The 27,886-nt window shown below is 40.3% G+C and overlaps 1 protein-coding gene across 1 annotated transcript in view; it reads right to left on the bottom strand.

The window, feature by feature from the left end:
* The window catches only part of ADARB2 (adenosine deaminase RNA specific B2 (inactive)), a 303,763-nt gene that overhangs the window by 40,241 nt on the left and 235,636 nt on the right, over positions 1–27,886 (bottom strand). The window contains exons 4-5 of the mRNA XM_050310843.1: positions 19,558–19,672; positions 4,496–4,664 (exon numbers count right to left, since the gene is read on the bottom strand). Coding sequence (XP_050166800.1) covers positions 4,496–4,664; positions 19,558–19,672 — 284 coding nt within the window. The remainder of the gene's footprint in view (positions 1–4,495; positions 4,665–19,557; positions 19,673–27,886) is intronic.

Raw genomic sequence — 27,886 nt, 5'->3', positions numbered from 1 at the left:
AGCATCAAGCCTACTGTGGCGCTGATTTATTTTAAGAATAGTCCATTAATTTTATTTTTCTTTAAAAAAGAAGAGTTGGATTTTCTTTTCTTCCATATTGGTCAGTTGGTATAAATAATGCCACTGAAATCAATGTGAATTTTCCTACCACCATTGCAAGAGAATTGGACTGTGGTATTTGTGTGCTTTTTGATGGTGATTTTTACAAAAAGCTTCTCAAAAGGTCTTTCTTGTCCTTCTTTTGTACATCAGAAAATGTACGTCTTAGTTCTCATCTCTTTCGTGAAAGTCTTGAGAACTGGAGGATTATGGTTGTCATAAAAATGAAATCTGGGAGGGCTAAGGGTTTTAATCAGACGGGTTAGAAGCTGTCGGGTTTTAGTTGTACTTTTAGCTTTTATTTAACTCAAGCTTTAGACAATGAATTGTTGAAAGAAAGTTTCCTTTTGAAGTATTTGTTTCTCCTGCTTCTTACAGAGGATAAAGTTCCCATTCTGGAACTCTTTCCCCAAAACAGCCAGGAAAACCACACCTCTAACATTTAGCAATAAGAAGAGAAGGGGAAAAAAGTAATTAATATATTGCTGCAACTTTGGCTTGTAAATGGAATTGTTCTGCAGCTTAAATATGTGAAGATGTTACTTCATTCTTTCTTTATAGAAATGGAAAACAATTTGCCCCAGTACATGGCAATTAATCTCACCCACAGTAGATACTTACATAGTATAGATACACAGTAGTCCCACCTTAGAGATGCCCTTTTCTCTTAGCTGGAGATAAAGGGAGCCTTGGGGATCTGGGTCACATTTGACTGCCAAGAAGTAAATTCATTTCAGTGAATCTGTGTCTCCTGGCATTAGTTTAATATCCTGGCCCTTGATTTCTCCAACCTTAGAGGCCCTCATGTTACACTCAGGCAAGTAGGTGTTTTGCTTTCACTGACATCAATGTTAGTATTTGTAAATTCTGGAAAAGAAGTTCCTTTTCAAAGACAGCATAATAAAGAAAAATTATTCTTGCACTGGAAGTTCCTGAAGTTTGAAGTCCAGCTGCAGAGACCACTTAGAGTAGGTAGGCTTGGTGGGAGGAAATTATGTGGAAATTAGGAAATAATCTCCACAGAACAAACTTGCCTGTTCCATAGTGAGTGGTGGAAAATGCAAGCTCTTTGAGTCAAGAACAATACTTTCATTCTCTATTTGGGTTTGGGAACCATTTTTTTGATCTCAGTTCATATATGACTTTGTACAACAGGATCCTGGCCTGGGAGAGGACTTTTATTTGGGCTAACCTAATGCAAAGGCATGACAATGCAGAAGGCACATTTGCGTTTCCCGCAAGCCTGCAGTGGTGTGCAGGGAGTCCCAGTGGAGCTGAGTTAACATGTCTGTCCTAAAAAGCCTGTCCTTTTAGCTACATAGCAGCACCACGTGTTTTCTCTGGCAATAAGAGATGTTTTTTTTCTAGAGATAAAGGAGTAAATGTGACTTCAATGTGCAGAAAATGCATTTTTTATTTAATTTTGAAATACCCCATTTTCTCATCATATGATACAGCTCCCGATGACAGCATGTACCAATAAATATTAGAATTGAATCATAGAGTCACAGAATATATCATAACACACAGTTTTGCTTCCCCATGGACTTTAGGGAAGCAAAATCTGATTTGACAGTATCTCCAGCTCTGTCTTTCAAAGGCTCTTAGCCTTGACAATTTTGGTTGAGATTTTTATTGTGTGTGCTGGTCAGGGCAGCGGTGGTGCCTGGTCTTGGCTCAACAGAGAGTGATTTGAAGTTATTGTGAACAGACCTTGTACTGTACTGAAGTTTTTCTTAACAAAAGACTGTTAACATTGATCCAAATAAAATAATAATATGACTGAACAAGTTAGGGAGGTGGATCAATACAGTAGTTTAAGATACAATGTTAGCACTTGTTTCCCAAGAGACCATAGCACAAAGCAAGTACTAGGGCTGCTACACTGCTGAAAACATAATAATTTAATGTAAACTTGAAAGCAATTCAGAATGAAATAGAGAAAATATTATTTTTGATTAAACCCTTCAATGCTCTTGTCCCTCTTTGTTAGCCAAACTCATGTACTCAATATACTCTCTCGTCTTCCACTCCAGCCTGAAATGAAAATAACCATTATTCCTATTATTGTTGCTTCATTGCAATAATATCAAAGGTGCTTACAAGAACACACAATCCTGCTTAGATTAATCCTTGTGCCTGTGACCTGATGCAAAACCTTCTGGAGTCAAAAGAAGTTTTTGCACTGAGGTTAATGGCCTTCAGAAAAAGTCAGATGAATATGCACACAAGAATGGAGGGCAGATGAATAACCTATAGAGAAGGGGTTTTTTTGTTTGTTTTCTTTTCTTTCCTCACTTCCTTCATTCCTTGTTTTATTCCATAAAATAAGTGCCACATCAGCTTCACTTCTGCTCAGTTTCCATAGGATCATAGGATAATTCAGGCTGGTAAGGACCTTAGGCCTCTAGCCTGCTTCTCAAAATAGTTTCACAGGTTGCTCAAGGCTTTATCCACTCAGGTTTTGAAAATGTCCAAGACAGGAGGGAGATTGCACAACCCTGCTGATTGACCTGTCCTGCTGTTTGCCTATTCCCATGGGGAAAATTAACCCTCATACTCAGACTGGGCTTCTCATGTTTCAGTGTATGCCTCTTCTGCCACCTTCCCACAGCACACCTTGGTAAAGATGTCAGCTCCGTTGTGTTGCTGACATATGTGCTGCTGGATCTGCCATCCCACCTCCAGGTTGAACAGGTCCAAATCCATCGGCCCTTCCATGATGCCCAAGTGCTCTGTCTCCTGAGCACCTGGACAGCCCCTGCTGAGCCCATGTAAAATGGTGGTTGTCTTTCCTTTATTGGGAGACTCAAAACTGCACATAGTATTGTAGATGTAGCCTAATAAAAGCTGATTAGCGGTGGAGGATCACATCCCTTGTCTGATATGACGGCTGATTTGGAGGGGGCACCTTCAGGTCTTGGGTGTTAAGCCATTCTCTGGAGGTGTAATGCTCTCCCAGCTGCCCCACTAAGCACGTGGCTCTATGAGCCCATAAGAAGCTCACACAAACCACGGCTGAGGGATGGACAAAAGAGGATGTTTATTGTGGGGCTGGGGTCTTATAAGGCTTTCAGGGGGATTAAAAAAGAACCAATTACAGAGTCAGGGTACTACAGAAAAACCCAGTCAGGTAAAGAGTTAAAAGCCAACAGAAAGGGGTTAACAAAGGCCAATGAGAAGACCTCAGGATATCTTCCCAGGACATTCCTGCATGAGAGTTCTTTGCAGGAGGATGTGACTTTGCAAAAGTACAGAAAAGCCATTTTAAGATCTGTTTAAACAACATTAAAACCTTCTGTTTCTATAACATTTGAGCTGTTTTCTTCTTTTCCTTCACCAGTCCATCTCTGACAGGACTTCTTCCATCCTACATAGGGTAAATCCATTGCCACAGTCTGACTCTTCATACTTCCTGGGATCCTGTTGACCCTCTCTGCTGTCAGGCACACCACTGTTTGATGTCCAGCTTTCTATGAACCCTATCTCTTTTCAGGAGAGCTGCTTCACAACTTATATTGCTGCAGGTCATTCTTTCCTGCTTGGTGTTGGACTTTGCATTTGTTCTTGTTGAGTTTTCTGTCAATGGTTTTCCTAATGGTTAAGTCCTCCAGCTTGCCTGGATGACAGGCCAGCCCTAGAGGATATATGCTGGTTCCCTGCACATATGAGTGTCCTCTGCAAAATTTAAAACCAAGCACTACCTGGCCTTTTCCAGATTGTTGGTAGACATGATCAGTGAGGTACCAACACGGACTTCTGCAGTACCCCACTTACTACCATCTTCCAGGTATGACCCATTAACCATTTAAATGGTTACAATGTGGATTTGGCTGAAGAGAGGAACAATAATTCCACTGTAATGGTTCTACATGCTATAACATTTTAAGAGATCATAAAGAAGGAGTGAGTGATAGCATCTTACACTTTGGCACAAAGTTTACTGTGCTGTTAACACTCATTGGTTCTCTAGTGAGTCAATGAAGGCACTAATGATCAATAAATCACTTCCTTGAGATCTTTCAGCAGCAGCAAGGAAGACGGGGAAATGGCTGCAGTGAGCAAAATGACCCCCTTCCAGTCTCTGGCCAGTGAATGATGCTAATAAGCCTGCACACAAAGATTTGTACAGAATCATCAGGCTTCATAAAACTGTACTTTATGAGTCATGTCTAATCGCTACTGAGAGAAAATCAGCTGAAGTAAAGGAGCTCATGACCCAACACTTTAGACTATCTAACTCTCGTTTGTTTTTTTGAGCAGTGTATTGGTCCTTCATCACCTAAAGACTCAGAAACAATGACATATAGAAACAAACAGTTCAGCTGTCTGGAGGATGGATTTGTGCAACCAAAGGCCATATAACAACTCCCAAGAAACAGCAGAATTCAGTTACCTTAAGTGCAGCTCCAGCTGTGAGTAGAGGAAGTGAACAAATGCCCTTCTTGCCAAAATTTCTGCATGGCAGTCATTGACTGCAAGCCCTTGGTCGTTAATGTATTCCCCATTTATACATTTGGTACCCGATGACAGCACAATAACCTGAGCTTGCCTGATGTCCAAACCTGTAGGAAGAAAAACAAAATGATTGTGAAAGTTGCCAGGAGTGAGTATGATATCATGATTGTTAAAGTTCTCACAGCCCTCGCTTTGATGTGGCAGCCAGACAGCACTAATAGGATGCTTGTTAAGGTGATGATATGGCCTTTGGAATATGCAGGAATCTCACATCTCTGTGTTATTAGAATAATAGGGGCTCTATTTCAATCTTGTTGCTAATTCCAAGATAAAAGCTCACCACGAAGTTTACTTGTTAAATCAATAACTACATCATAGGAGAGCATATGCTGTAGGGAGGTAATAAAGATCTCCTGCAGTGCTGATAAATGGCCAGGTTTTTATGAGCTGTTGAAGACATTTTCTAGTGGGAACACACACTCCCTGTAATGCTAGGTTTCATTGCTGTTGCACTGTAAGTACTAAACAAAATGCAAGTAACATTTCTGGAGCTGCTCTTTAAAAAATGCCAAGAAAAAAACTAGATCTGACTTTCAGTCCAGTTTACTTTTAGTTTTTCTGAGAGCAGCTACATTGGTGCCCTTTTCACTGTGGTCTCAGGGATGGAGCATTCATTACTGAGATCAGCTTTGTTCCTCTGTTGCCTCTCCAGATAATGGTGATGGCAATTTAAAGATGTGCCTTTTTTGGTCCAGATAGACACGTTCTAGGATTAAATCCTTATTTCATTAGAGTCAGTGGTGAAATGCTTACAGACTTTTCTATGATGTTACTTTAATTTTAGAAATTACTTTTCAGAGTCACCAATATTATTTTTTCTTATGATGAAGCCTACTGAACTAGCAGAAAAAATAAAAAACTGCAGAGAGGTTTTGGGTTGGCAGCACCGTAGCTGGGGCCATGTTCTCTTGTAAAGTCCATTCGTACTATATGAAAAAAAAGCTGAATAGACAGGGAAACTGTATTTTAAACATAAGGAGCCAGTGCAGCCAATGATTCCCCAGTTAGTAAATATGATCAACAGCACTTTGTAATCTCCACATAGCACTGGGAATAGTAGTAGATGTACTGTTGTCATGCTTAATGTATATAATTGCAAGAGATACCAAAATTATTTCATACCTATATAAGGATGAAAACTATATCAGTTTAGTAGTATTGTGGAATTGCAGCACTGTGAGAGGTATATTTGTAGGAGAGGTATAAGTATTGTGAAAAGTTCAGTTAATCACATCTGACCCCCTGGTTGCAACAGTCTCATAGAAGTTGTTATAAGCCCTAGGGACAAAGTACACAGCACTGTATGCCTGTGCTGAAAGTTCAATCTCTATTTGTTACTGTAAATGTGGCCCCAAAAGTGTTTGGGAGTGTCTACTAGAAAAAAAGAAAAAAAAAAAGCGCTAGAAATCTTAAACCCCAAGAAGTGAAAATGGGAGCACATGGGAAAAATGCAGAGGAGCAATGGAGTTACAAAGACTTTGTCTTCTTACTAGGTATGAGTTGAGTTGGACAAATGACAAATGTACTTTCCCTACAAAGAAAAGTGTATATTCTCTGTACATTAAAATTGCTTTGCTTTAATGAGAAAAAAAGAGGTATCTTAGGTTGATGCATGTCCATCTAGTTAACTGTGTCTTTCACATGGATTAACATAAAACTTTTCACAAGGCACTGCCTGCCACAGAGGCATTTCAGTCCCACTCAGCACCTCAAAAAGTAGTGTCTACTTTCCTGACAGTATATAGTATTTTCCGTGGTTGGAAGGTCCACGAAAAGAATCAGCTATTTTTTTGTTCTATTTTACTTGTTTGCCAATATAGACAGAGTCTTATTTTCCTCAGCACAGCAGGAGTACACCAGAAGGCAATTCCCTTGTACAGAAACCCGTGAGCCTCTCTGCCTACCCCTGAGGACCTCTGTCAATATCCTTCTCAGGGCAGTGAGACCAACTGCTTCCTTCTCCTTTCATTAGCATAACCCTGGAGTGCCTCCTGCTCTCCCCCTTCACCTCGTAGTCAAAGCACCAGGCTCTGCAAATACAGAGCAAACCATCTGGGGAAGCCCTCCTGCTCTTCTGCACTCTGGGAGCCATACCTTCTTCACGCCTCCCAATCAGTCCAGTACACAGTGTTACGTCTTTTATTATTTCAAACATTTTATCCATAAATAAACTTAATTCTCTTTCTCTTCTCATATGAGGGTAATTTGATGAATGCACACAGGATTTTTTGTATGATCTGCTTACAAATGAAACAGAAAGGCACGCATCACCTATTTAATGCAGCAATAAAATGAAACCTTCTGATGTTGTTTGCTATCACAATGTCCACCTGCACAGCAATAGCCAGTGTGCTTTGGGTGTTCATTTTTGAGTGAATTAACTCCATATGTTAGCTTTCAGTGATATGGGGACCCAGTAGGTAGTCATGTGTGGACACAGCCTGAGGAGCCTGCCAGTCCTGGCAAAGTACAATTGTTTGCAGAACATCACTTAGATGTTGCCTGGGGCTGGAGGCAATGGTTTCCAAGAATTTGCAGAAGCAATCTGAGTGTTAAACATTAAAAATCTCCATGTATTTTCCATTTGCAAAGTCAGAAAATAATCCATGTTCCTCTGTTCTCAGAAATACCCAAGAGTTATGTCTCACTACTATGGCACTCAGAAACACAGGTGTACATGACTTATGCATTAGCTCTGAAATATTTACACCTCACTGGGGAGCCAAATGGGGAAAGTGATCTGTGACCAATGTAGCACCATTCAGTGCTGCCTGTGAGGGCACCCAGCATGATGAGAAATACTTCCAGCAACCTGATAGTTGCCCAACGTGTTCAGGAGCATCTATGCTAACAGATTGTCCTCTTGCATGCCTTGTTTGGTACATACACAGAGTTGTAGGTTTACCCCCTGTGAACTGCTTGATATTATTTCCAGTGAGCATTTTAGGAGGAATTTTTCTCTGAGAATAAGACATGTGATCCCTAGCTGATGAAGGCAAATTTTAGCACTGATGAATCACACTGGCATTTTAGGCAGCATTTCCTACTCTGGAGCCTAGATACTTGCTTCAGTGATTTAGAATTAATAGGCACTTCTGTACATTTGTCTATTTTGCATTAAACCCAGTAATTACTAACTCTTGTTATTAATGTTTACTTCCTATTTTATTTTGCCTGCAGAATACTTCAGATTTCTCAAGTCATTTCTATTTATGAAAGTAAATCTGCCCCCTAAACATTGATTGATTTAACCTCAGACATATAGCCAATCTAGACTGTGCAAACCATGCCAGGAAAGCTACAGCTCTGTGAGTGGGAAAACCCTACACTAGCAGTGACTGGCACCACCAGCCATATGGCACCTTCCCCACTTAGTGTCGTACAGAAGGGTTTGACCCCAGACAAAGATTGCTCTCTGCAGGACTTGGGTTCTTACTGAGGGGAGTCAATCTCAGATGAAAGATCCAGGGATTTAACTGTGCTGAGGTTATTTGACAAACAAGGAGAAATGGGCTACATTATTTTGACCTTAACTCCTGACCCACTGATTGTCAGAGTTCATGAGGCATTTCCTACCCTCGTGTCCTTCTGCAAAGTAATGTTTGAGAAGACATTAGGTTAAAAGTAACTAGTGAACGATTTATAACATGCACCTGCATTAGGTTTCTATTATTTGCCTAAAGACTTCTAATAGTTTTCAATTTGAAAAGGAAATGGAGCAGGGGAAAGGAAATTGGGGAGCTATGTCAGCATAGTGGCTGAGTCTTGGATAACACCCTGTTGTTGCGGACAGTTGAGAGAGCAGGAAGGGAATTCACCACATTTTATCCTCACAAATTTTGTCAATTAATTAGTTGCATTATAGAACAAAAATCCATAAATGACACATTGCCTTTGATCACAGATTCAGTCTAATGATCTGGTGAGGTGATGAGTCTTTCTTGTGCTCTGCTGCAAGCTAGAGCCCACCTTAAGGTCTAGAGGCAAGGTCTCCTCTCAGAACCAGGGAGGGGGAACCTGGAACCCCCCAATGTTCTTTTTTTTGGTGATAGCACAGACTTTGACAACAGAGCCGAGCTGTTGAAAAGAAACTGGGTTTTATTGTAAGTGATTTTCAGTTTGCTGACACCAGTGGTAAGATTCATTTCAGCTGTTCTGGACAACCAGTGTTTAGATGTCCATAGCTGAGCTAATTGCTATAGACTCTATAGTCAAAGGAGAGGAACTTTCCTAAGAGGTGATTCATCTGGCCTAGTTGAGATATCTGCTTTTGGATAGTCTGCATTACACCTCAGTATTGCCAGCTTCTCTTCATGAACACTGAACACCTGTAGACAGCCAGCAGAAGTACAGCTTTCTACACTGTAGACAGATGCTTTTACTGAGATTTCTCTAATTGCAAGTAAATATAATTTACCAATCAAAATATCAATCAAAACCACTCAAATCCTAAGAGGGTGAGCAGAACAAATCTACAACCTTTAAAACTTTTTTTCCTTAAGTTTAAACTTTTTGAGGTAATTGTTTTCCCCCCTCACAAAAATTAAGGATAATTGTATCAGTATTAATATATTCATGGATAGTCATATTGCCTTGAGCTGAGCTATTACACACAGAAAGCAAACAGTGCTATCTTCTCTACATGACCTCCCAAAACACGGGTCCTGCAGCCACAGAACTTGCAAAAGGAATGATTCACAAAGATGCTGACAGAAGTGTCAGTAAGCAAAAGCATATGAAGGCTTGCTGAGCAGATAAGTTGGATATGGAGAACTGGATGACATCTTACAGGCTACAGTTATGAGCTGGGCTTTCAAGTCAGTCGTGGCCATAAACGCAAAATGTCTACACCCATCTTCTTGGAGACACACCTCTGCCAATAAAATAAGTGAGTTTTGGCTGGTCTAGTCTATGTTTCCACTGCTTTTAATAGAGTTACCCTCCCTTCCAGTGTGCTGTGATCATTAAGACCTTCCATAATATAGAATTTGTGGCCCTGCATATTTATGTGTTGGAAAAGGAGAATCAAAATCACCGGGTAATCACAAGAGGTGTTGCATGCAATCAGAAAACTGAATCACACTGGCTGTATTTTGGAGAACTCCTGTGACACTGAGCTTAATTCACACTGAACAGGGTGGGGTTTACAACTGCTAACGCCAGAGTACAGCTGGAATCACACTTTGGCTTCTCAGCAGCTGGCACAGCACATAAAGAAACACCAGTCAGTGTGCAGGTGACTTTTGCACTGCATGTTTTAGACACTGCTAGTGGGGGGTGAAATCTATCTTCTATTTCAACATGACACTGTGAAGACAACTCACTGCTCAAAATATATTCATTTTAAAAAAAATCAGAAAAATCAGGTTTGATTAATTAAAAAAAACACCCACCTCTTTCATTGGGTGGGAGACAACTTACACAAAATCCTACATGGTAAAAAGGAAAGCCAGAAATAATGATAGTGTAACATCAGCCCTTTTGAATAATTCATGGGATACAATTTCATGTTATTTTAAATGGTGCTGCTTCTCTCTCTGATAAGCAATAATTTTATGCTCTTTCTTTACCTTTTTTAACAAATCAGTCAAAAGGATTGTCTATTGTTATCTGCAAAAAAGTGTATTTGGAATAATTTTCAAGGCAGCTTAATTGAGCTCTAATCACAGAGGAGTTTTTTTTTTTTTAATACCCTCTACTCATAGCTGAATAAGTTCAGGTTTCCATTTCAGGTTTGTTTAGAGAAGGAAAATTTCTTGATGTTACACAGCACTGACAAGTCTCGCATTATTTTCTCTTATCTTCTTCCCTGGCAGCTCTACCACATCCTTAGAATGGCTTTAATTTTGTAATAAGAGATAGTCAAGACATGAAAGGGCAGTGATGCTGGGAAAGCTGTCTGCAGGGACATGCTGTGGACCCAGTCCCCCACCCCAGTGTCCCAAGGCAGGTCCCTGAGCCCGTGCAGAGCCCTGCAGGGACTGTGCTGCCAGGCTGTACAGTGCTGCCTGACACCCTGGGGGAGGGCAATGTCCCATAGAAAATACTTCTGTGAAAGAGGCAAAGAGCTCTTCTCATATTCTCCCTCGAAAAAATCAGGAAAAGGACGAATTTCTCTGGAAGTTGAAACCATTGTCCCTCTATGTTAATTATTGCACAGCAGGTAGGTCTATGGTTAGAAGTGAGGGGTGTGTTTATCCAGGTCCATTAGTCCATTTGCCCTGCAGCTTCCTCTCTATTTTCTGCTGTATCAGTGGTGGTGATTGTGATCATTTCAGTGCCAAGCAGCTGCCGGGGACTTCAGTGAGCACCTGTCTGTATCCCCTGGCTTGCAACTGGGTGTTCTGAAGAACAGCCCTGAGGTGGATGGGAGCAGCTGATGTGAAGTGGCTGACTAAAATCTGGGAAGAAAGAAGTATGTTAAGGGCTTATGAAAAGTAATAGCAAAAGTCTGAACAAAAGGCTGGCAAATGATGGGAATAAGGAAGTGCCTAGCAGTGAAGTTACAGATATTTGGGGGTATCAGTGGAACACAGTCTTTGAAATGCTGGAGTTGCACAGGGATTTCTTTTCCTGACATCCAACTGTGCGTTGTGTGGAACTGAATATATTGTATTTCTGTGGAAAGAGAGGGTTTAGAGGGAGCCTCTGAGAGTTTCATATTTTCTTCCCTTATTAATGTGTTGAGTAATCCTGCCTCTGACTGCACTGCCTAGGGAAGGCTTTTCTTTGCAGTGCCCTTCATCTTCATCAGTGAAGGAACAGGGAAGGAGTCACAGTCCTCTCTGCCCTGATCTCTGACCCCTCTGTGCTGGAAGCAAGAGCCAGGGTATTGCCTGAGAGTGGTTGTGCCTCTCCTTTCACAGCCATGCACAGTAGATTTTCCCTCAAACCATGGGCGTGTGTGTTATTTGTAAACAAATTCCAAATTCAACTCCTCTGGAAGAAAAATCCCTTTCTGACAACAGCCTATTTTGTACTGTTTGATCACATCATGGGTACCTGAAAAAGGATTCTTGCACTAATCCATTTTGTAAGATATTCTTATGCAGGTCTTTCCATTAGGCCTCATTCAAAAGAGGATTTCCCAGTTCATAAAAGAATGGCAAGGAAGTTGACAAAGTGGATGTGAATCAAAAAGTAGAGGCAAAGCTGCTGGGCCTGCAGAGAAGAATCAGAAATACTACAAAAATTAAATATGCAAACTATGAACATGGTGTAAGTGTTTCTGAGTACCTGAAAGGTGTAAAGCCAAAGGAGAGAGGTGGGTACTAAATTAAGAGCAGTGCAACTGAGATCCTCAGATGACATCAAAGAAAATAAAAGTCAGGCTGAATAACTGGTGAAAATTATTAGCAATGAGATCCATTAGGCTTGAATGGTCTCCCAAGGTAGTGTTGAAAGCCCCATTGCTAATTGATTCATTTAAATCTAGACTGGAAAAAGCACTCGGGAATGCACCACAGGGAACAATCTTGTGCTTGCAGGGAAATGGACTGGACGACTTAGTGGTCTTTCCCAGTTCTAATTTCTACAGTCCATTTCTTTCCTCCCCTCAGTGGACGGAAAGGATGAAATCCCATCAGCTTTGCTTCTGAGGAGGGTGGAAGGAGACAGTGCTTGTAAGCACCAGTGCCCTTTGTCTTCCCTTCCTTTCTTCAATGTGGGCTTTGGAAATCCAGAGGTGGAGGAGGCAGAGTCAGGCCGAACCCCTGCATCCTTCATCCCATTACAAAATCCTTGAGGATTTTTTTTTAACCTGACTTGATAGTGGCGTAATCAAGTTATTTGATGTTCCTTTCCTTTCATGTGAATTTGAAAAGTGTCTTTCTCCTAAGGAAGAGAGCTGTGTAGGGGCTTACATATAATTCTTAATTTTAAAACAGGACTGAACTGCACTTTTCCTGCCAGGTCCTAACTGCAGATATCGGTGTTTCTCTAATAAATGCTTTGCCACTGATATCTGAGAATTAAGTATATAGTTGTATATAGCACTACACTTACATAGTAGTAAGATCCTTAATTGCAGTGAGAAAGGATGAGATCCTAAATGTGGATTTTGGCAGATGAGTGCAGGAGGAACTTAGGTGAGGGTGTGGTTTTTGTTTGTTTGTTTGTTTGTTTGTTTTTAAATCTTTAGTGTACTTGCATCTAAAAAAGTCTTCCTGTGTGTTTTACTAGGCCAGTAAGGTGAAAGAAATGGTTGCTGTCACCAAACCTTTATCCACCAAAGAAACTTCTGTTTTTAGGATGAGATGCACTCTTGGTATTGAGACTGGGACAACTTCCAGTTTGGCTTATCACAGAGCAGAATGAAAGTCTGACCTTGCCAGCTCCTTGCTTGACACACTTAGGAAACAGAAGTGCCTATTTTTAATTTCCATGTTTTATGCTAATTATTATACCCATCCCTGTGGCCAATGCAATTATATGTGACACAGGGCCAGGGCCTTGTCTGCATCCAGGTTTTGAGAAGTGTCAGTTACTGTTTCAATCAGAAAAATACTTTAAAAATCAAGAATGGAAAACTAAGGCCAGAGACTGTAAATAGTCAGGGATGAAAGGCTCAGTGTCTGAGAAGAGATGGCTGCTCTGAGATGGGAAACAGAGTAACCAATGGGCAAAGCAGGGAAGATGTTTGCTGCTGCAGCTGCCCAGAAGGCACCAGTAAGATGTGCTAGAGACACCTACAGCTTCTGCTGATGGAAAATGAGGGACTCAATACCCTTCCCATTTGGGTCATTTTCCTGTGAAAGTGCCTAAAACTGCTGATATGAGAGGAGTTTTTTTCTCTTCTTTTTGCTAAATCTGTGCTTCCTGACAGCTAAGAGGACAGAATTATGTAGACAATAACAGCAAGGAGGGGCTGTGTGATGTGCTGGTTTGGGTGCTCACCTCCAAAAATGAAGCTCTGGTTCTGTACTTACTCCCAGCTGGTGCATGCATTTCTTGCAGTTTTGTGCATCTGACCTGGGCAGATGACCCTGAATCTGTTTTTCTCTCCATCTGTGCAAGGTTACAGGACACTGTTCCATCTCATGTTCTGTTTCTAAGTAATCTATCTTCAACTACTTTCTGCTCCTTAGCACTGATTTAACAGAAAAGATGAAGAAACACTCAGTGTTTCACTTGTGGGGAGAGTACTTGCAGTGGCATGCCTAAGCCCACATTTTAATAGAAGCGATGAAGCTGATGGAGCCAGAGTTTTAACAACAAAATCTCAAATGTCCTTTGAGTTGGAATTTGGAAACCTAAGTCTGTTGAGCTGCAGGAATCCTACTATGCCCATTATAGGTCCACATTACAAAATCCAGGAATAGACTTGCAGCTATAGAAAAGGGATAGTCTTATGGGGTTCAAAGTTATTTAGAGAGAATCTGAAGATTATTATCTTAGGGTTTATAACCAGGGAAAAACAGATTTCTGAGACATATGATTGTTAATTACATATCTATTTACCTGTTTTAAAATATTTTGAGAAAATCTGTCATGTGGTGGTGATGTGTCAATCTTGGCATATGTAAGAAGTCGAAGGACTTTATGCCATGTCCTTAGGAGCATCAGGTAGCAGAAGGTGAAGAGACCTTATGAGATTTCTGAAAGGATGTCAGGATTTTGCACGCCCAATTTTGATTTCAGAAGTTTCAATTCTCATTGAAACATGGAATCTCTCTGGGACCAGGCTTTTAGCATCCATCTAACTGTGCAAATGGAACTCGAGAGCCTAATTTACTTCTGTGACTCTCTTCTTGAAGGAATCTGCTCTGGACTAATCTTTAAATCATTCAGTTTCTCTAACTGTTTTGGCTGCTCCGGTACAGCACGGGATGGAGTATATTGATACTCTGAAGGCCTGAATTTCTACTACATTTTGCTACTTTGCAACTTTCCTATTTATACTAAGGATCAGAAATCTATTGGACATCAGTATTCCTGACTGTACTTAGATGTCAGGCTTTACGATACTTAATGTGACTGTAAAGATCCATGGAGACGTATTGTCAACTTTAGTTTTTTTCTGTTATTCCACTTAGCAATGATTAAGATCCCTTCCATGAGATACAGATGATAATTTACCATCTTTTATCACAGCATGAAATTGCTATTTAGGGCTCTTTTGTCCAGTTCATCTTTATTTCATGCAAGATAACTGAGAAGACCTCCTAGTTTGCTTTTAACATCAAAATGATTGTCAGCCTTAAAAAAAAAAAAATATAGAAGAGAGAAAATTGAAGTGAGAAATCAACTCATAACCTTTTTCTGTGAATGCCACACTGCCGTGAAAGGACTGAACTTTCTCAATGTTTCATTTTTAACTTAAAGTACGACAAAAATTTCCTATCAGTATTTAAACTGCTAAGATTTGTCAAACACAAATGGGAAAATAGTGTTTAAATAGCAGTTTCATTTTGTCCTTAATGATTATGGGAGGGTTTTTTTTTGCAAAGAGGACCTCAGCAGTAATAGATCATCTCCGCGCTGAGTGACAGGAATTCTTTACTGCGCCTCGTGATTTTAGTTAGAGCACAAATGTGTGCCCATATCTGTTCAGGGCTGGCAAAGGCCAAATTCTATCCATGGTGTAAATAGTGTGAATGCCACCAGCCTCTAGATTGGTGCACGGCTCATACCTCCCACCCTGCTCTGCCCTGCCCTGCGACTTCCTATCTCCTGGCTCCTGGGGACTGGCAGCACTATCCATGCTCTCTCCTCAGTGCCCTGTGCAGTGGTAAAGGCAGCTGCCCTGCCTGGTGACCCATCGTGGGTCCACACTCTTTGCCGTGCCTGGCAAGCACTGCTTTCTCACCAGAGGCTCCTCAGCCTCCTGTCATCCCCTAATCTGTGACTCTGGTGGCTGGACGTTTCGTGAGATAGTTGCTGTCTTGCATTTGTTGCCCTGTGTTAGAAAATATTAGCTTGCTTGACTTTTCAGTAGGAAGGTACAGCAGACCAGTGGGTTAAAATAGGATGTCCAGATTGCACCTGAGAGACAGAAAGATGGGGAGCTGATGGGTCCAGAAAGATGGTGAATTGATGGGTCACCTTTCCATGACAACAACATAAAGAAACAGCTACTGTTGAAATGAAAAATTGGTTGTTCTTGGCCAAACACCAAACACTCACCCAGCCTTTTGCAAACTCTGCTCTCTCATGGGACCAGGAGGAAACAGAAGGAAGGAAAGACTAATGGATTGAGATAATGACAGTTCATGCTCGCTTGGCAAGACAAATGCCATAAACCCAACTGTTTCCCCCTTCTACTTTTCCCTGAACTTCTACTGCTGGGTACAGTGTCCTACGGTAAGAAATACTCCCTCCATCACTGAGGACACTTGTCCTGGCTATGCCCCCTTCCAGCCTCTTGGCCACCTCTAGCTTACAAACTTTGGATTTATCAACCATGTTTTAGCCACAAATGCAAAACACGACAAAGGAAGTTGACTCCCTGCATCACATGCCTGGATATATATGCTTGTTCTGAGGTGATGGCTTGTGTTTGACTTGGTGTTTTCCAGACTGTCTTTTCCACAGGTGAACTGATGTTCTTAATTTACCCTATGTGAACCCGTTGTGTCTTCAGAGAAGTCAGGGGAATTATCTGGATAGTTTGTGTGCAATAAAACTTAGGTCCTCACATTAATACTATGCTACAATGACAAATATATTTGTTGTTCTACTTGGAGATATCCTGTGGATTATAACTTCCTGTATGTGGAAGATTTGAATGCACTGTCTTACTTGTTAAACACCTTTTCTTAGAGTGAATCAAACAATTTTTGATAGAACAATCTTCTCTGAGTGTGTTTCAACAAAATTAGAATATGTTAGAGTACTGGCAGATTTCAAATACATTATAACTGAAGAACTACTAAATAATTTACTTCAGCACTTCCATCTTCTGAAACATTTATTTAGATTCAATTGTTAGATTACATCAGATAAGATCACATCAGCTGGTATTTAGTCTGATAATTTGCTACTGCCTGGGCTGATTTTTTCAAGACTATCTTGATTTCTACTGATAAAATGTTTAGAAAACTTACTTTCAAAAAAGGCACAGAGATTTTAATTGTCATCACAGTTTAGAGCAAAGCATTTCTAAATGCATTGGACTGCCTGTTTTTCTGACTAGCAATTTATTACTGCAGAACTTTCACAGTCAGTCAATAACATTATTTCCCACATTTTTTTTTCTTTCTTATACATTGGAATTTGCCCTGGGTGCTACAGCATAAGTCAATTATACTGCCCAAATGTAACTCTTTTTGGTTTCCCTGGGAAATTGAAATGACAGAAAAAAATGTCAGAGTTCAGAAAAAGAAAACCAATCTAGCACAATTCTGTTTCATCTGTGCAGATTTTGCATTATCTTAACAGCAGTTATCACAGAATCACATTGTGCTTTTTACCAGCTTTGCCCAAAAACTGTACAAGCACAGATAAATCTACTTCTAGTCTGAATGACATTACATTGAAAAGAAGGTAAAACAAATCAGTTTTTGTCTCTTATGGGTGTGTATCGTAACAAATGCAACAAGACATTACAAGATTTGATTTTGTTGATGTCGTTAGTAAATTGTTTGCAGAGATCTAAGAGGGCTTCTGCCAAATTTTATATTAAAACCACAGGGAATTGGTATTCATTTGAGTGTTTGATGTGGAAAACCTGTCTGTGCCATCTTTGAAAAGAGTGTATTGAGGTCCTTGCTACTTCTTGGAATGATGGTGAAGAACAGACCACAAATCTACAACTTTAGTACAGAAAATAATGACACAAATGGCAAATGATTCATCTTGCCATGGTTGGCTGAGATTCTTGTGCTGGAAAGAATTCAAATCTTCCTGGAGAATGTACTGAGATAAGGCTGTTTCTAGCTTTGCGTCTTCTGTGAATCACTTCATATCTGCAAGTTTCTTTTCTAGGCTCCACAAAACCAGCGAGATATTGACAAATTGGATGGCTGACAGATTGAACAAATTCATGAAAGGGAATTCAGAACTGAAAAAGAAACCTTGAGGGAAATGGTTTGTGAACATAAGTAAAATTATATTTTGTCTTAATGCTGACTAAGATGAAATATAAAACACAAATTTGTAAAATCCTACTAAGGGCATGGGACTCATTAAAAAAACAGACAGCATGAGAACACTTTCAGTACAGACAGCTCCAACTACCCAACAGGGCTAACGAGGATTTGGAAGTGCTCTTTCCTTCCCCTAGCACTGCATGCACTCAGCAGCCATGATTTTGAAAATTATTTCTCCTTTCAGTGGCCACTCTTCTCATATGGTGTGGAGTGTTAATCTGCTGCTTTGGACACGTAGCAATAAGGCTGCAGGGCCAGTAGGCTTTATAAAGCTGGTCTGGACCTGGGTTAAAGAATGCAGGAGTAGTTTCTCAGCATGGTAGAACGGGATGAAATTGCTACAGGCATTTCTTACAATTCTACATTGAGTACGAGAAAACTGAACTGAACACTGAGCTGGGTACACTGAGCTCTCCCCCCCTTCAGAATGTGGTTAAAGCAATAATTCTTGGCTCCTGTAGCTTAGTTTCTTATAAAAAGTATATTTAAACATTCTTCCTTGTGGTTCTGCTTGGAAAGAGTTTCTCTAAATAAGCTACGGTACTTTGTTTAAATCTGCTGAGTGCCACAGTCAAGAAGTCTGACTGACAAGGCAGCTGGTATGCTGGGTCTAGTATGCATCTTTCACATCCCTAAGTCAATCACACTCTTATTTTCCTTCATACTGAATATAACTGCTGTGATCTAGGGAACTTATAAACCATGTTTTGTGTTTGTAAAACAGTGTGTCTGTGCAGGACTTAAAATATGGAAGACTTATCCATCATTCCAGATACAAAGTAGATTAAGAAAATTATAACAAATTTATCTGAGAAGCAGTTTAGTTTCAACCAGAGGTCTAAAAGACTTTTAGGTCAACTTCTTGACTTCTAATGTCAGGAGAGGATTACTTATTCTTTTCATATCAGAAAGGGGAAGAATAAGTTGCTCAGCCCAGAAATCTTAGCTGCATTTAGGCTCTGTGGTTGGAAAAGATCCATCAGAAAATCCTGTCTCCATCCTGCTGTCTTGCAATATTCACAACTGTCCCCATTGAATCCAGCTAATGTAATTGTTGAAAGGAAGGAATAAGACAAGCCTGGATGAATTATGCATTCCTTCCCCCTCTGGGCTTATCCCCTTATTTCTACACTCGATCCACTGCTCCATGTGTCAGAGTGAGAATGAAGTTTATGGAAGCATCTCCACTGCTGACATCCTCATAAATACTGAGATGCCCCAGCTGAGGTGTGCTCACCAAAGAAAGAAAGACCATGTACAACTGCTTTATGAAATCACTAAAGATTTCCACATAGTATGTGTCAAGTAGTGAAGTCTTAACAGGAGTGAATATCAAATTTTGGCCCTGTTGATAAGTATAAGTATTTCCCAAGGCTAGAGCAGAGCAGAACTAAAATTACACATGCTCTGGGTTTGACTTTTTTTTGTTTTATATTGTAAAGGAAATGGACTGAGATTTTCTTCTGTTGTCAGTCTAAAACAAGGTTTATGATAGCCTTGTACAACAGTAACTTGGTGATTCCAGACTTAAGAAAGCAATTAATAAATAATACCACTTTTATTGATAAATAACCCCCCCTCCATCTAAAGGAAACACAAAATCACAGGCCTGCATTTTATCCTGTAAACAAAGCAACATAGGGACGTATTTACAAATAAATCTTTAACTCTGTTGCCAATATTTTTGTGTGAACTTACTTGAGGTGTAAATATTTAATGCTTCTTTTCACTGCATTATTATTTATTTTTCTGCGTGTGAGTAAAGTCATCCTTCAATATTGTGAGCCAGGTAAATAATGTATTACTTAGTCATGAAAAATGCCAGAGGAAAATAAATGAGAGGATAACTTACCTTTGGTCATCACAATGCCTGCAAGAGTTTTGTGGCGTGCATGCATGGAAGTGAAATTGTCTGTCAGTTCCTGGAACTTCTGTGCAACCATTTGGTATACGGAGTCAGCAAAATCCTGAAAGACATAGTCAGAAAGAATTTTTTCACTTCTTTGACTGAGGAAACTGGGCGTTTCTGCAGATTAACCACCTGCTACCAGCGGCTGAGAGGTCCCTTTCAGAATTAGATATCACCTAACTGAGGAAAGTTAAAACGAGTATCTCTCCTTCTCTACCTACAGCACTCCCAGAAATGGCCAAATTAACTGCACTAAAGCTAAGAGACCATATTGACTAGGATTGGGAGTAAAGGGAGAAGACTTCAAGTCTGGCCTTTTTTTCAGTCTCTGAAGACACTGGTCTAGGATCAGTTCACAGGAATTTAAAGAACTTTACAGTAGTGAGCTAAAGAGGTGGACGTGTGTCCTACCAAAACCACTTATTTTTGTGAGCTAACTGAAAATTTCCATTAGCCCACTGACACCTGAGAGTGAGTTGAGGGCCTGATGTATAGGTAAGGACCACCTATTTCTGCATTCAAGGTGTGTTTTTTATGACTCACAGCTACTATCTAAGGTAAAGTGATCAGCTCAGGAATTTGCCGGAGGACTACTGTGATCTGTCCTTCTTCTACCTTGAGAGTCACTGGGAAGAAGGGAAGGGGAATGTCTGCTTGCACATCCTACCAAAGATGTTGCTTGCAGTTTGCAGTTATGCACTAGTGCTGAGGGACTGGTCTGCCATGCCTCCTCCTGAGCACAGCAGCTTTTTTGGAAAGACAGATTTTCCTACGGACTGGGCACTAGAGAGTGTGTGGTCTGAACCCTCAGGTATGAGTGAGTCCAATCACCAAGGAGAGTCTTGGGAAGCTGGTTACCAAAGCAAAGCAGGTTAAAAAGGTCTAAAAAGTGAATTCTGCAGACTGTGTATGGATGAACGGGAACCTAAACCAGCTCCGGGGCTCCTGAGAGCGCCATGACTTGGAATGATTCCCTGCTACAATGTTTCTTATCTTTTCATTTACTTAATCTCTGCACTTTGTTTGGCACTGAGCCTCTCAAGCATACATTAGAGATAAGTCAGTGGAACGCCCTTTGTGAGCATGAGTTGTTCTTAAAGTGCTTTGCAAGTCTGAACATAAAAAGAGCCAACATCCAGAGGATTTTTTTTTTAAGCCATATGATTTCTTGTGGGGAACCAATTTTGTAACTACAAATCATTCTGGAAGCAGTTCCTGGGAGCTGGAGCTTACTCTGGAATGCTTACAGAGAGCTCCTGACATCCTGAAATCTGGTCAGCCCTTTGTTAGGAAAAGTGGCTTGACCAAGCAGCAGTTCCAGTTTTTCTTCTGGCATTGGGATATGCTGCCTGACGGGAGGCTCTGGTAAAACAGGCCTCCTTGAGTTCACCTGATTTCTTTAAGTGGGTTCATGGCATACATAGAGGAGATGTTGAGTCTGATACACAACTTCCCTCACCCTGAAATATCCACAGCTATGCAGAAATAAGGAAATGTATTTAAGAAGATCATATCCATTCTTTTACTCTCTAAACTGCTAATGGCAAAGAAAGCATGTTGGGGAAAACACAGTATTTTAAATTGGGAGAACACACAGCTATTTTTCAGAGGAAAGCAGGTTGTAATTCACAAATATCAGCAACATTACCATCATTAAGTGCATCTGCAGGCTGTACACCATATGTTTCTACAGTTTGTTGTGGAAATTCAGTTTAATTTTAAAACATTATTATGGCAAATATAAAAAAAATCTAATTAAATAAAACATAACAGCAATTAGGCAACCCCCTTTTCATAAAACCTGGAATATTTTTTCTGTGTACAATCCTTGCAAGTGATTGCAATTTGCTCAAACACATAGATGATAGGATTTCTTTGACACAATAATTTCTCTTAGTTTTGCTAAATGTAGCTTTCCAAAATATTGTTCTGGGAACAAATCATTTGCCCAAAAAACAGTTTAATATAACATGGAATAAAATATACTGGCTTGTTTCAAAAGAAGAAAAGAGGCATATAAACACTTCCTGGGAGATTCATGCAAAATTCTACTCAAGCATTAGATGAAAACTAAGAAAAATTATCAAGAACAGCTTGACAGTTCCTAAATGGAATTTCACTTTCACTGCATTTATACTTCTTCTAATCTAATTGTCCACAGTCACTATGTGAGCAAGGTATTGTTAATACAGTGCTTCTGAAGGATGAATTTTTGGTCAATTCTCATTTGTCAAGCATCAAGGCACCCTTGTGATATAAATGCAATTATGGTTGCTTTACAGATGAGTGAGTGAAGGCACTAAAAGGGTGAGGGACTGGTCCAGGGGAATAGCACAGAGCTGGGCACAGCCAGGTGTTCTGATTTCCTGATGCTCTGGTTAAATGCTCAGTACTGGAACACTGCCTGTCTTTCATAACATGAAAGTTTGTTTCTCAACTTGTTTTCCCTACTGAACAGTGACCTCATCCATAACGGAAAACTAAAGCGTATTTGCAGAACTGATATAACTGGGCCCCATATGGTGGACTGAAAATCTGATCAGCTTTATTTAGACTAGAAAGAAAGATGAGGGGAAAAAAATGAGTATCTCAATAAAAATATCTGCATCATCATTTAAAAAAAGAATCAAATCATAAATTTCATCTCCTGCACTATTGCAGTCCAATCCATGCCTGCAATTCTAGAGTACCCTCCAAATCTGCATCCCAGGGCATTTTGTGCTCATTAAGAGTTAATTAGCTTAGAGGCACATACAATTCCTAAAAGAATCATTTTAAAAATGCTAAACAGAACAAATAACTTTTAACTTTGGATTTAGAAATCCCCACAGTCATAGCTTTCTTTACTTCATTTGGCAGTAGGTTCCAAAGCCAGAGAGCAAAGAGACTCACTAAAGGCAAAATAATGACATGGCTTCAGATAATATTTAAGGACGATAAGAAATTCAGCATTTGCTGATCTCAAGGAGTGACCTGGGACATTAAAGAACCGCAAATCCATTAAATATGAAGCCTCTTAGCTAAAATAAGTCAGGCGAACATTTTTTTGTCTTGAATCCATTGCCTAAAAGAAGCCAGTGAAACTAATAGAAGCAAAGGAGTGACATACATGAACACATGTAGGATGCTGCAAAACCAACCAGAAACAGTGCCTAATCTAAGAGGTCATTTACAGGCTATCATATTGCCCTAAATTTCCAAATGGGTATTCCAAAGTAAAGTGGAAAGGGGGAAAAGGAGCAGTTTATTTTGAAGACAGAAAAAAAATAAGAGGACAAGAGATCCATGGCTCAGCTCTAAAGAGACTTGATGCCCTGAAGACTGATCCTTGTTCTGTAGCATTAATTTCAGGGCTTTGAATACTCTGGCCCTGAAAGCTGGCCTGGTGGCAGAGCTGGGTATGGTGTTAGGTTCCTTACTTATACACACAGCACCCTCCCTTGCCCTCTAGAGCACACCAGAGCAGCTATTTGGCTCGACCTTGTTCTGTGCAATGAAATCAGTGACAGCATTTTTGCCTATTTAGAGCCTTCAGGCTGTTTCTCCATGCTTTTGTGAAAGCCAAACTTGTTACAAATATATCTAATGCACACAGGAGAGATGTGGTGGAGATGAGTCAGTACGTTTACCCCTGCTCAGTTTAGAACCACAGATTTGATTTCAGAGATTTTCTAGCTTTACTTTTAAACAATAATCTCAGACTACTAAAAGATATATATCCAGATGGTCATTCCTGATGGGATATAAAGCATAAAAATCCAACTATTTACAGCTATTGTGAGCCTCATTGAATTTTCAGGATACAGACTAGACTATGTTATCTGTTGTCAGAAATAACTTACAAACCATACACAAAAGAAACGGTTCTTTTGTTCTATCACAACAATCTCAGAGAAAAGTTCGTGTTTGGTGAAACCATGGTTCCTACTGCCAGATATGAGTGAAAATAAAAGTCTCCATCTGGAGCAAATACAAGAGCCAAATACATCTTGGCAGCTTCTGAACAGCTATCAGGTTGGTAGAAGACAAAGGGAAAATTTCTGAAGATGAGGGAAAAAGAAGAGTAGGAACTTTCCTTGTGAAAGAGAAATTCAGTGCATGCAATTGCTCTGGTCACATAATGCAGAGAAACCACAGCTCAGGGCAGGGGTACAGGGGTGAAAAAAATTAAAAGATACAGTTAGAACTCTCAAAATTTTTGCCAGGACACATAGTAGAAGAGATACTCAAATGAGGCTTGAGTGCTGGAATTAGGAGGGACTTCTGCTTAGGGCATTAATCCCCTTGGAAAACTGCAGTCTGATACAAATCACCACTGAAGCCAGTGGAAGTATTCCTGATTCTAAGATGTTCCAGACAAGGCTCAAGTGGCAAGGATGGGGCTCAAGCATGCCCATGCCCTGGTCAGGCAAGGTGAGCTCAGTCATACTGGCTTTGGGGCGGAGGGGGTGGTATTGGGAGTAAAAAACACGACTCTGGGGAAGAACTGACCTTCCAGATGCTGAGTTATTTTCAAACCCCCTTCTTTGGTTTGCCTGCTGTCAAAATCTTACCTTTCACAGGGCCTCACATGGATTCTTCTCTACAAACAATATTTGTCTCAGAGAGAATTTCCTTGAGATCAAACCTTTGCTCAGTCTAGTGAATACAGTGAGTGATATGAGTAAGGCAAAGTAGACTGCCGGACCCCCACTGAGGGGCAAATCTGCCCTCCGTTGCACTCAAACCTTGCACATTGAGTAAAGGCTTACTGTCACTGGTGGATGCAAGTTTCTTGTTCAGGCAGCTGGCAGAAGAAAGAAAATGTAATGCTATCCTGTTCACTGTGAAAAAAGACTGAGAGATCCTGCAGTACTTAATGAGCTATATTTTAACATATACAGGGAGGTTGGAAAAATGAAAAATAGATGTCATTACTATTAAAACTGCACTGTGTTGTCTGAAGTATTCATCTGTCCTTGATTACCATATCAAATTACTTGTGTTATTCACAAAGGAAAATCAAACTTTAGATCACACCATTACAGAACCAGAAACTTTTAGTGATTTCTTGGCACTAATATTTCAAATGGTATAAATAATTAAATGTGTTCAAGTTTGCAATGGGAGTCTTCAGGGTAAAACTGACATTCAACAGGAATGGTAAGGATATTAAAATCAATAGATTATAAAGGAGAAAGCCCTTAGTAAACATTTCCTATTGAAATCCTGTCTTAGGGTTTATAGGGTTGAAATATCAAAAAGGTTAGATTTGCATATGGATGGGAAGAAATATTCTACTATACAGATATCACCAAGGGCTCTGTTTCTCCTGTCTTTCTAGTACTTTATTTTCCAGAATCTCACTGACATTTGGGGAGTAAATGTTGAACACGATGAATGGGGATCAGGTTGAATTAAGTTCACAATTCTCTTCACAGATAAAAGCAGATGCACACCTCGTTCTTTTTACTGTCTGAGGGGGAAACATGCACTCATTGACAGCAGGAGTTTGTATTTTTTTCTTGCAGAGAACTCTCACTTTCTAACTGGGGCGGGGGAAACAGTGCACAGAGAAGATCAATGCAGAAGAGCTGCTACTGGTCAGAGTGTGTAGCAAATTGCTACACAACACATTTTTTTCCAGTCTTGTAAATAAGTTTGCTGTAGCTAGTTGGAGATTCATTGCTAAGTGATTGTACCCTCAAGTCAATGAATGAGTCAGGCTCTTTCCAGGTACTACATCATCTTCAAGGTGCAGCCTTGAGAAGAGAAATAGCTGAGGGTCATGGGTTGCCCTCCACCATCAGTCTTTTGGGCATCACTTTAGCACCAGGAACTCCTCCAGCATGGTGGAGAGGGCTGAAAAGAACCTAGAGGAATGGAGAGGCAGGGTGACCTGTGGAAGGAAGGAAGGAAGGCAGCAGGCCCCTGGCAGTGGGCTGCAGGATGGGCTCACTCCTTGCCCTGCTTTTCTGGGGACCACGATGCAAACCACTTGCTTTGCCATGAGTCCCACTTCTCCAGAGGCAAAAAGGGGCAATTTTAACCCACACCTTTCAGGGACCTGTGAGCCAAATGCATTGTCAGTGATGAGACTCTCCAAGCAGAGTCACTCAAGGACTTCTGCAGACAGACTGGAGGCTGCAGTCTACAGCCCATCATAACTCAACCATCCTTCAGAATGTGCAGGCATTTGCAGAGTATTACTCAAAAACAAGGCACTGCCAGGGAATTCATCTTGGTGGTTTCCTTGAGATGTGCAGTAATTATTTCTCTCTGATCATAACTCCTACAGTATTGATCATTATGTCTGGTTTTGGCTTATCCCTCAGGGTCAGCATATATGGGCTTTGTTTTATCTTAGATGGATGTGTTTTTATTTTGTCTGGCTATATGTTTCATTTTAGCTGACCGTGCTCATATATCCTGTGTACATCCTGATTCAGAAAGGTCTTCTCATTCATGCTGCTCAGAGGGCATGGGACATGTGCTGCACAGGCTTCATGTGGCAGCAGCTGGGTGCACATTTCTACACCGAGCTTCTAATGAAAACTCCAGTAATGCACTTCTGACACTAAATATCCTCACAGTCTTCTTATCAAGATAGATGAGGCAGATCAACTGGTCCTATTGATTCAGTCAAAAGAATCACTTTCATCACCCTCCCCCATCTGTTCATAGTCCTATTATAAATGCTTTAGCTAAATATGATGCTGAGCTCAATGAATTATTTTTTTCTGTGATCATCAAATGTCCCAAATTTTCTCTCCATCCATGAAGGCTCCTCAGTGGCTTAGCTGACCTCGGCTGACTTGGCCAGCTTGTCCAGACTGTGCAATTGGCTCCTGGGCTCAGAGTGATTATTTGCTGCCTACTTCCCTCTCCTCCCTCACCCCGGCTGGAGGCTGATTGCTCTGCTAATTTCCCAGGCCCCACAAAACATATTTGCCTCCATACAGTTGCTTCTATCATTAGTGATCATTTACTAAATATCAGCAGTGTGCTGGCTGCTGTGTGAGGCATACTTAGAACATAGTCCCTGTGTGGCAGACAGAATGATAAAATGCCCCAAAAGAACCAAGAATGGGGGTCAGAATAGCAAATTCCTTCTCTCACCCATTTATCTTCTGGGTTTCACAGCAAACTTAGGGCTTATGAAAATGATGGTACTGCCTGTGTTGGAGTTTGGAGGATATGGCATGCATGGAGAAATTAAGCAGCGACAAAAGTGGAATGGGAGGATTAGTTAAGGTCCATCTTTGGTGAATCTTGGCATAAGATTTCCTCATGACTGCCTAAGAGGTACTATGCCAAAGTTCATAGAATTTTTTCTTAAAATATTGAATTTTTATATACAAATATCTAGCTTAAAATGGGGCCTCCCCCCAGCTTTTATTGGGGCATTTAGGGTGGGGGAGGGACAAAATTAGAAACCAATAGATATGATGTAAGTTTGGCTATAATAAAAAAGTTTCTGAATTTGTACCTGTACTACCGTGGAAACCTGTAAATGGAATTAATCACTGTTAAATATCTCAACAGAAATTTGTAGCTACAGTAGGAAGTATAAAGATCAAAGAGAAGTTTATTCCACAAGCTCAGTGAAAAAAATTGGTCTGTTTTCTCAATATATCCTTTGACTACAAGGAATCAATCAAACAATATAATGTATCTTTTTACTTGTTTCAGAAACCCCTGGAGTGACTGAAAGAAAATAGAACACATAAAATAAGCATACTATTGAAAAAGGAAATGCTGTCAAATCCAAATGCCCCAGCTCCTCCAAAAAGTATGGTTTTCTATTTAGAAGGAAAACATTTTGTATGTAGGTTTAATTAGAATCTTTAAATTCACATTAGTGTGCTAATGTTAGGATGCTAACATATGAGCCCCTCTATTTGAGGCTGATTCATTGCTGTCTGCATTCATCTTGCTCTAAAAAGATTCTACCAATAAGTACCATTTCAATGAATTTAGAGTAAACAAGCTTTTCCACCACCACGAGCAGTTGTTCCCGGAAGGAGGCCATGCTAGTTTTCCAGCTTTGCTCCTGCATACAGCTCTGCATTTGCCGCTCTGGTAATGAAGAACGTCCATACCAATTTTGCAGAATCATTCCTGAAGTCAATACTGCACCTGCTAACAAACACCAGAAAGGAGGGTTTGTTTGTTTGTCTTGTTTCTTTTCTTTTACTGATTGTTAACCCAGAAGCCTTCTTCCTACAGAGGCACACATAAGGTTGGTTGTAAGTGCTGAATAATTCAAAAAATGAAGTAGTGTTCGCTTTGC

This window comes from Myiozetetes cayanensis, unplaced genomic scaffold, assembly GCF_022539395.1.
Source record: "Myiozetetes cayanensis isolate MyiCay16 unplaced genomic scaffold, myiCay2020 scf1, whole genome shotgun sequence".
NCBI classification, from domain to species: Eukaryota; Metazoa; Chordata; class Aves; order Passeriformes; family Tyrannidae; genus Myiozetetes; species Myiozetetes cayanensis.
Note: the sequence above shows the minus strand (reverse complement) of the source record. Positions and strands in the feature narration are given on the sequence as shown.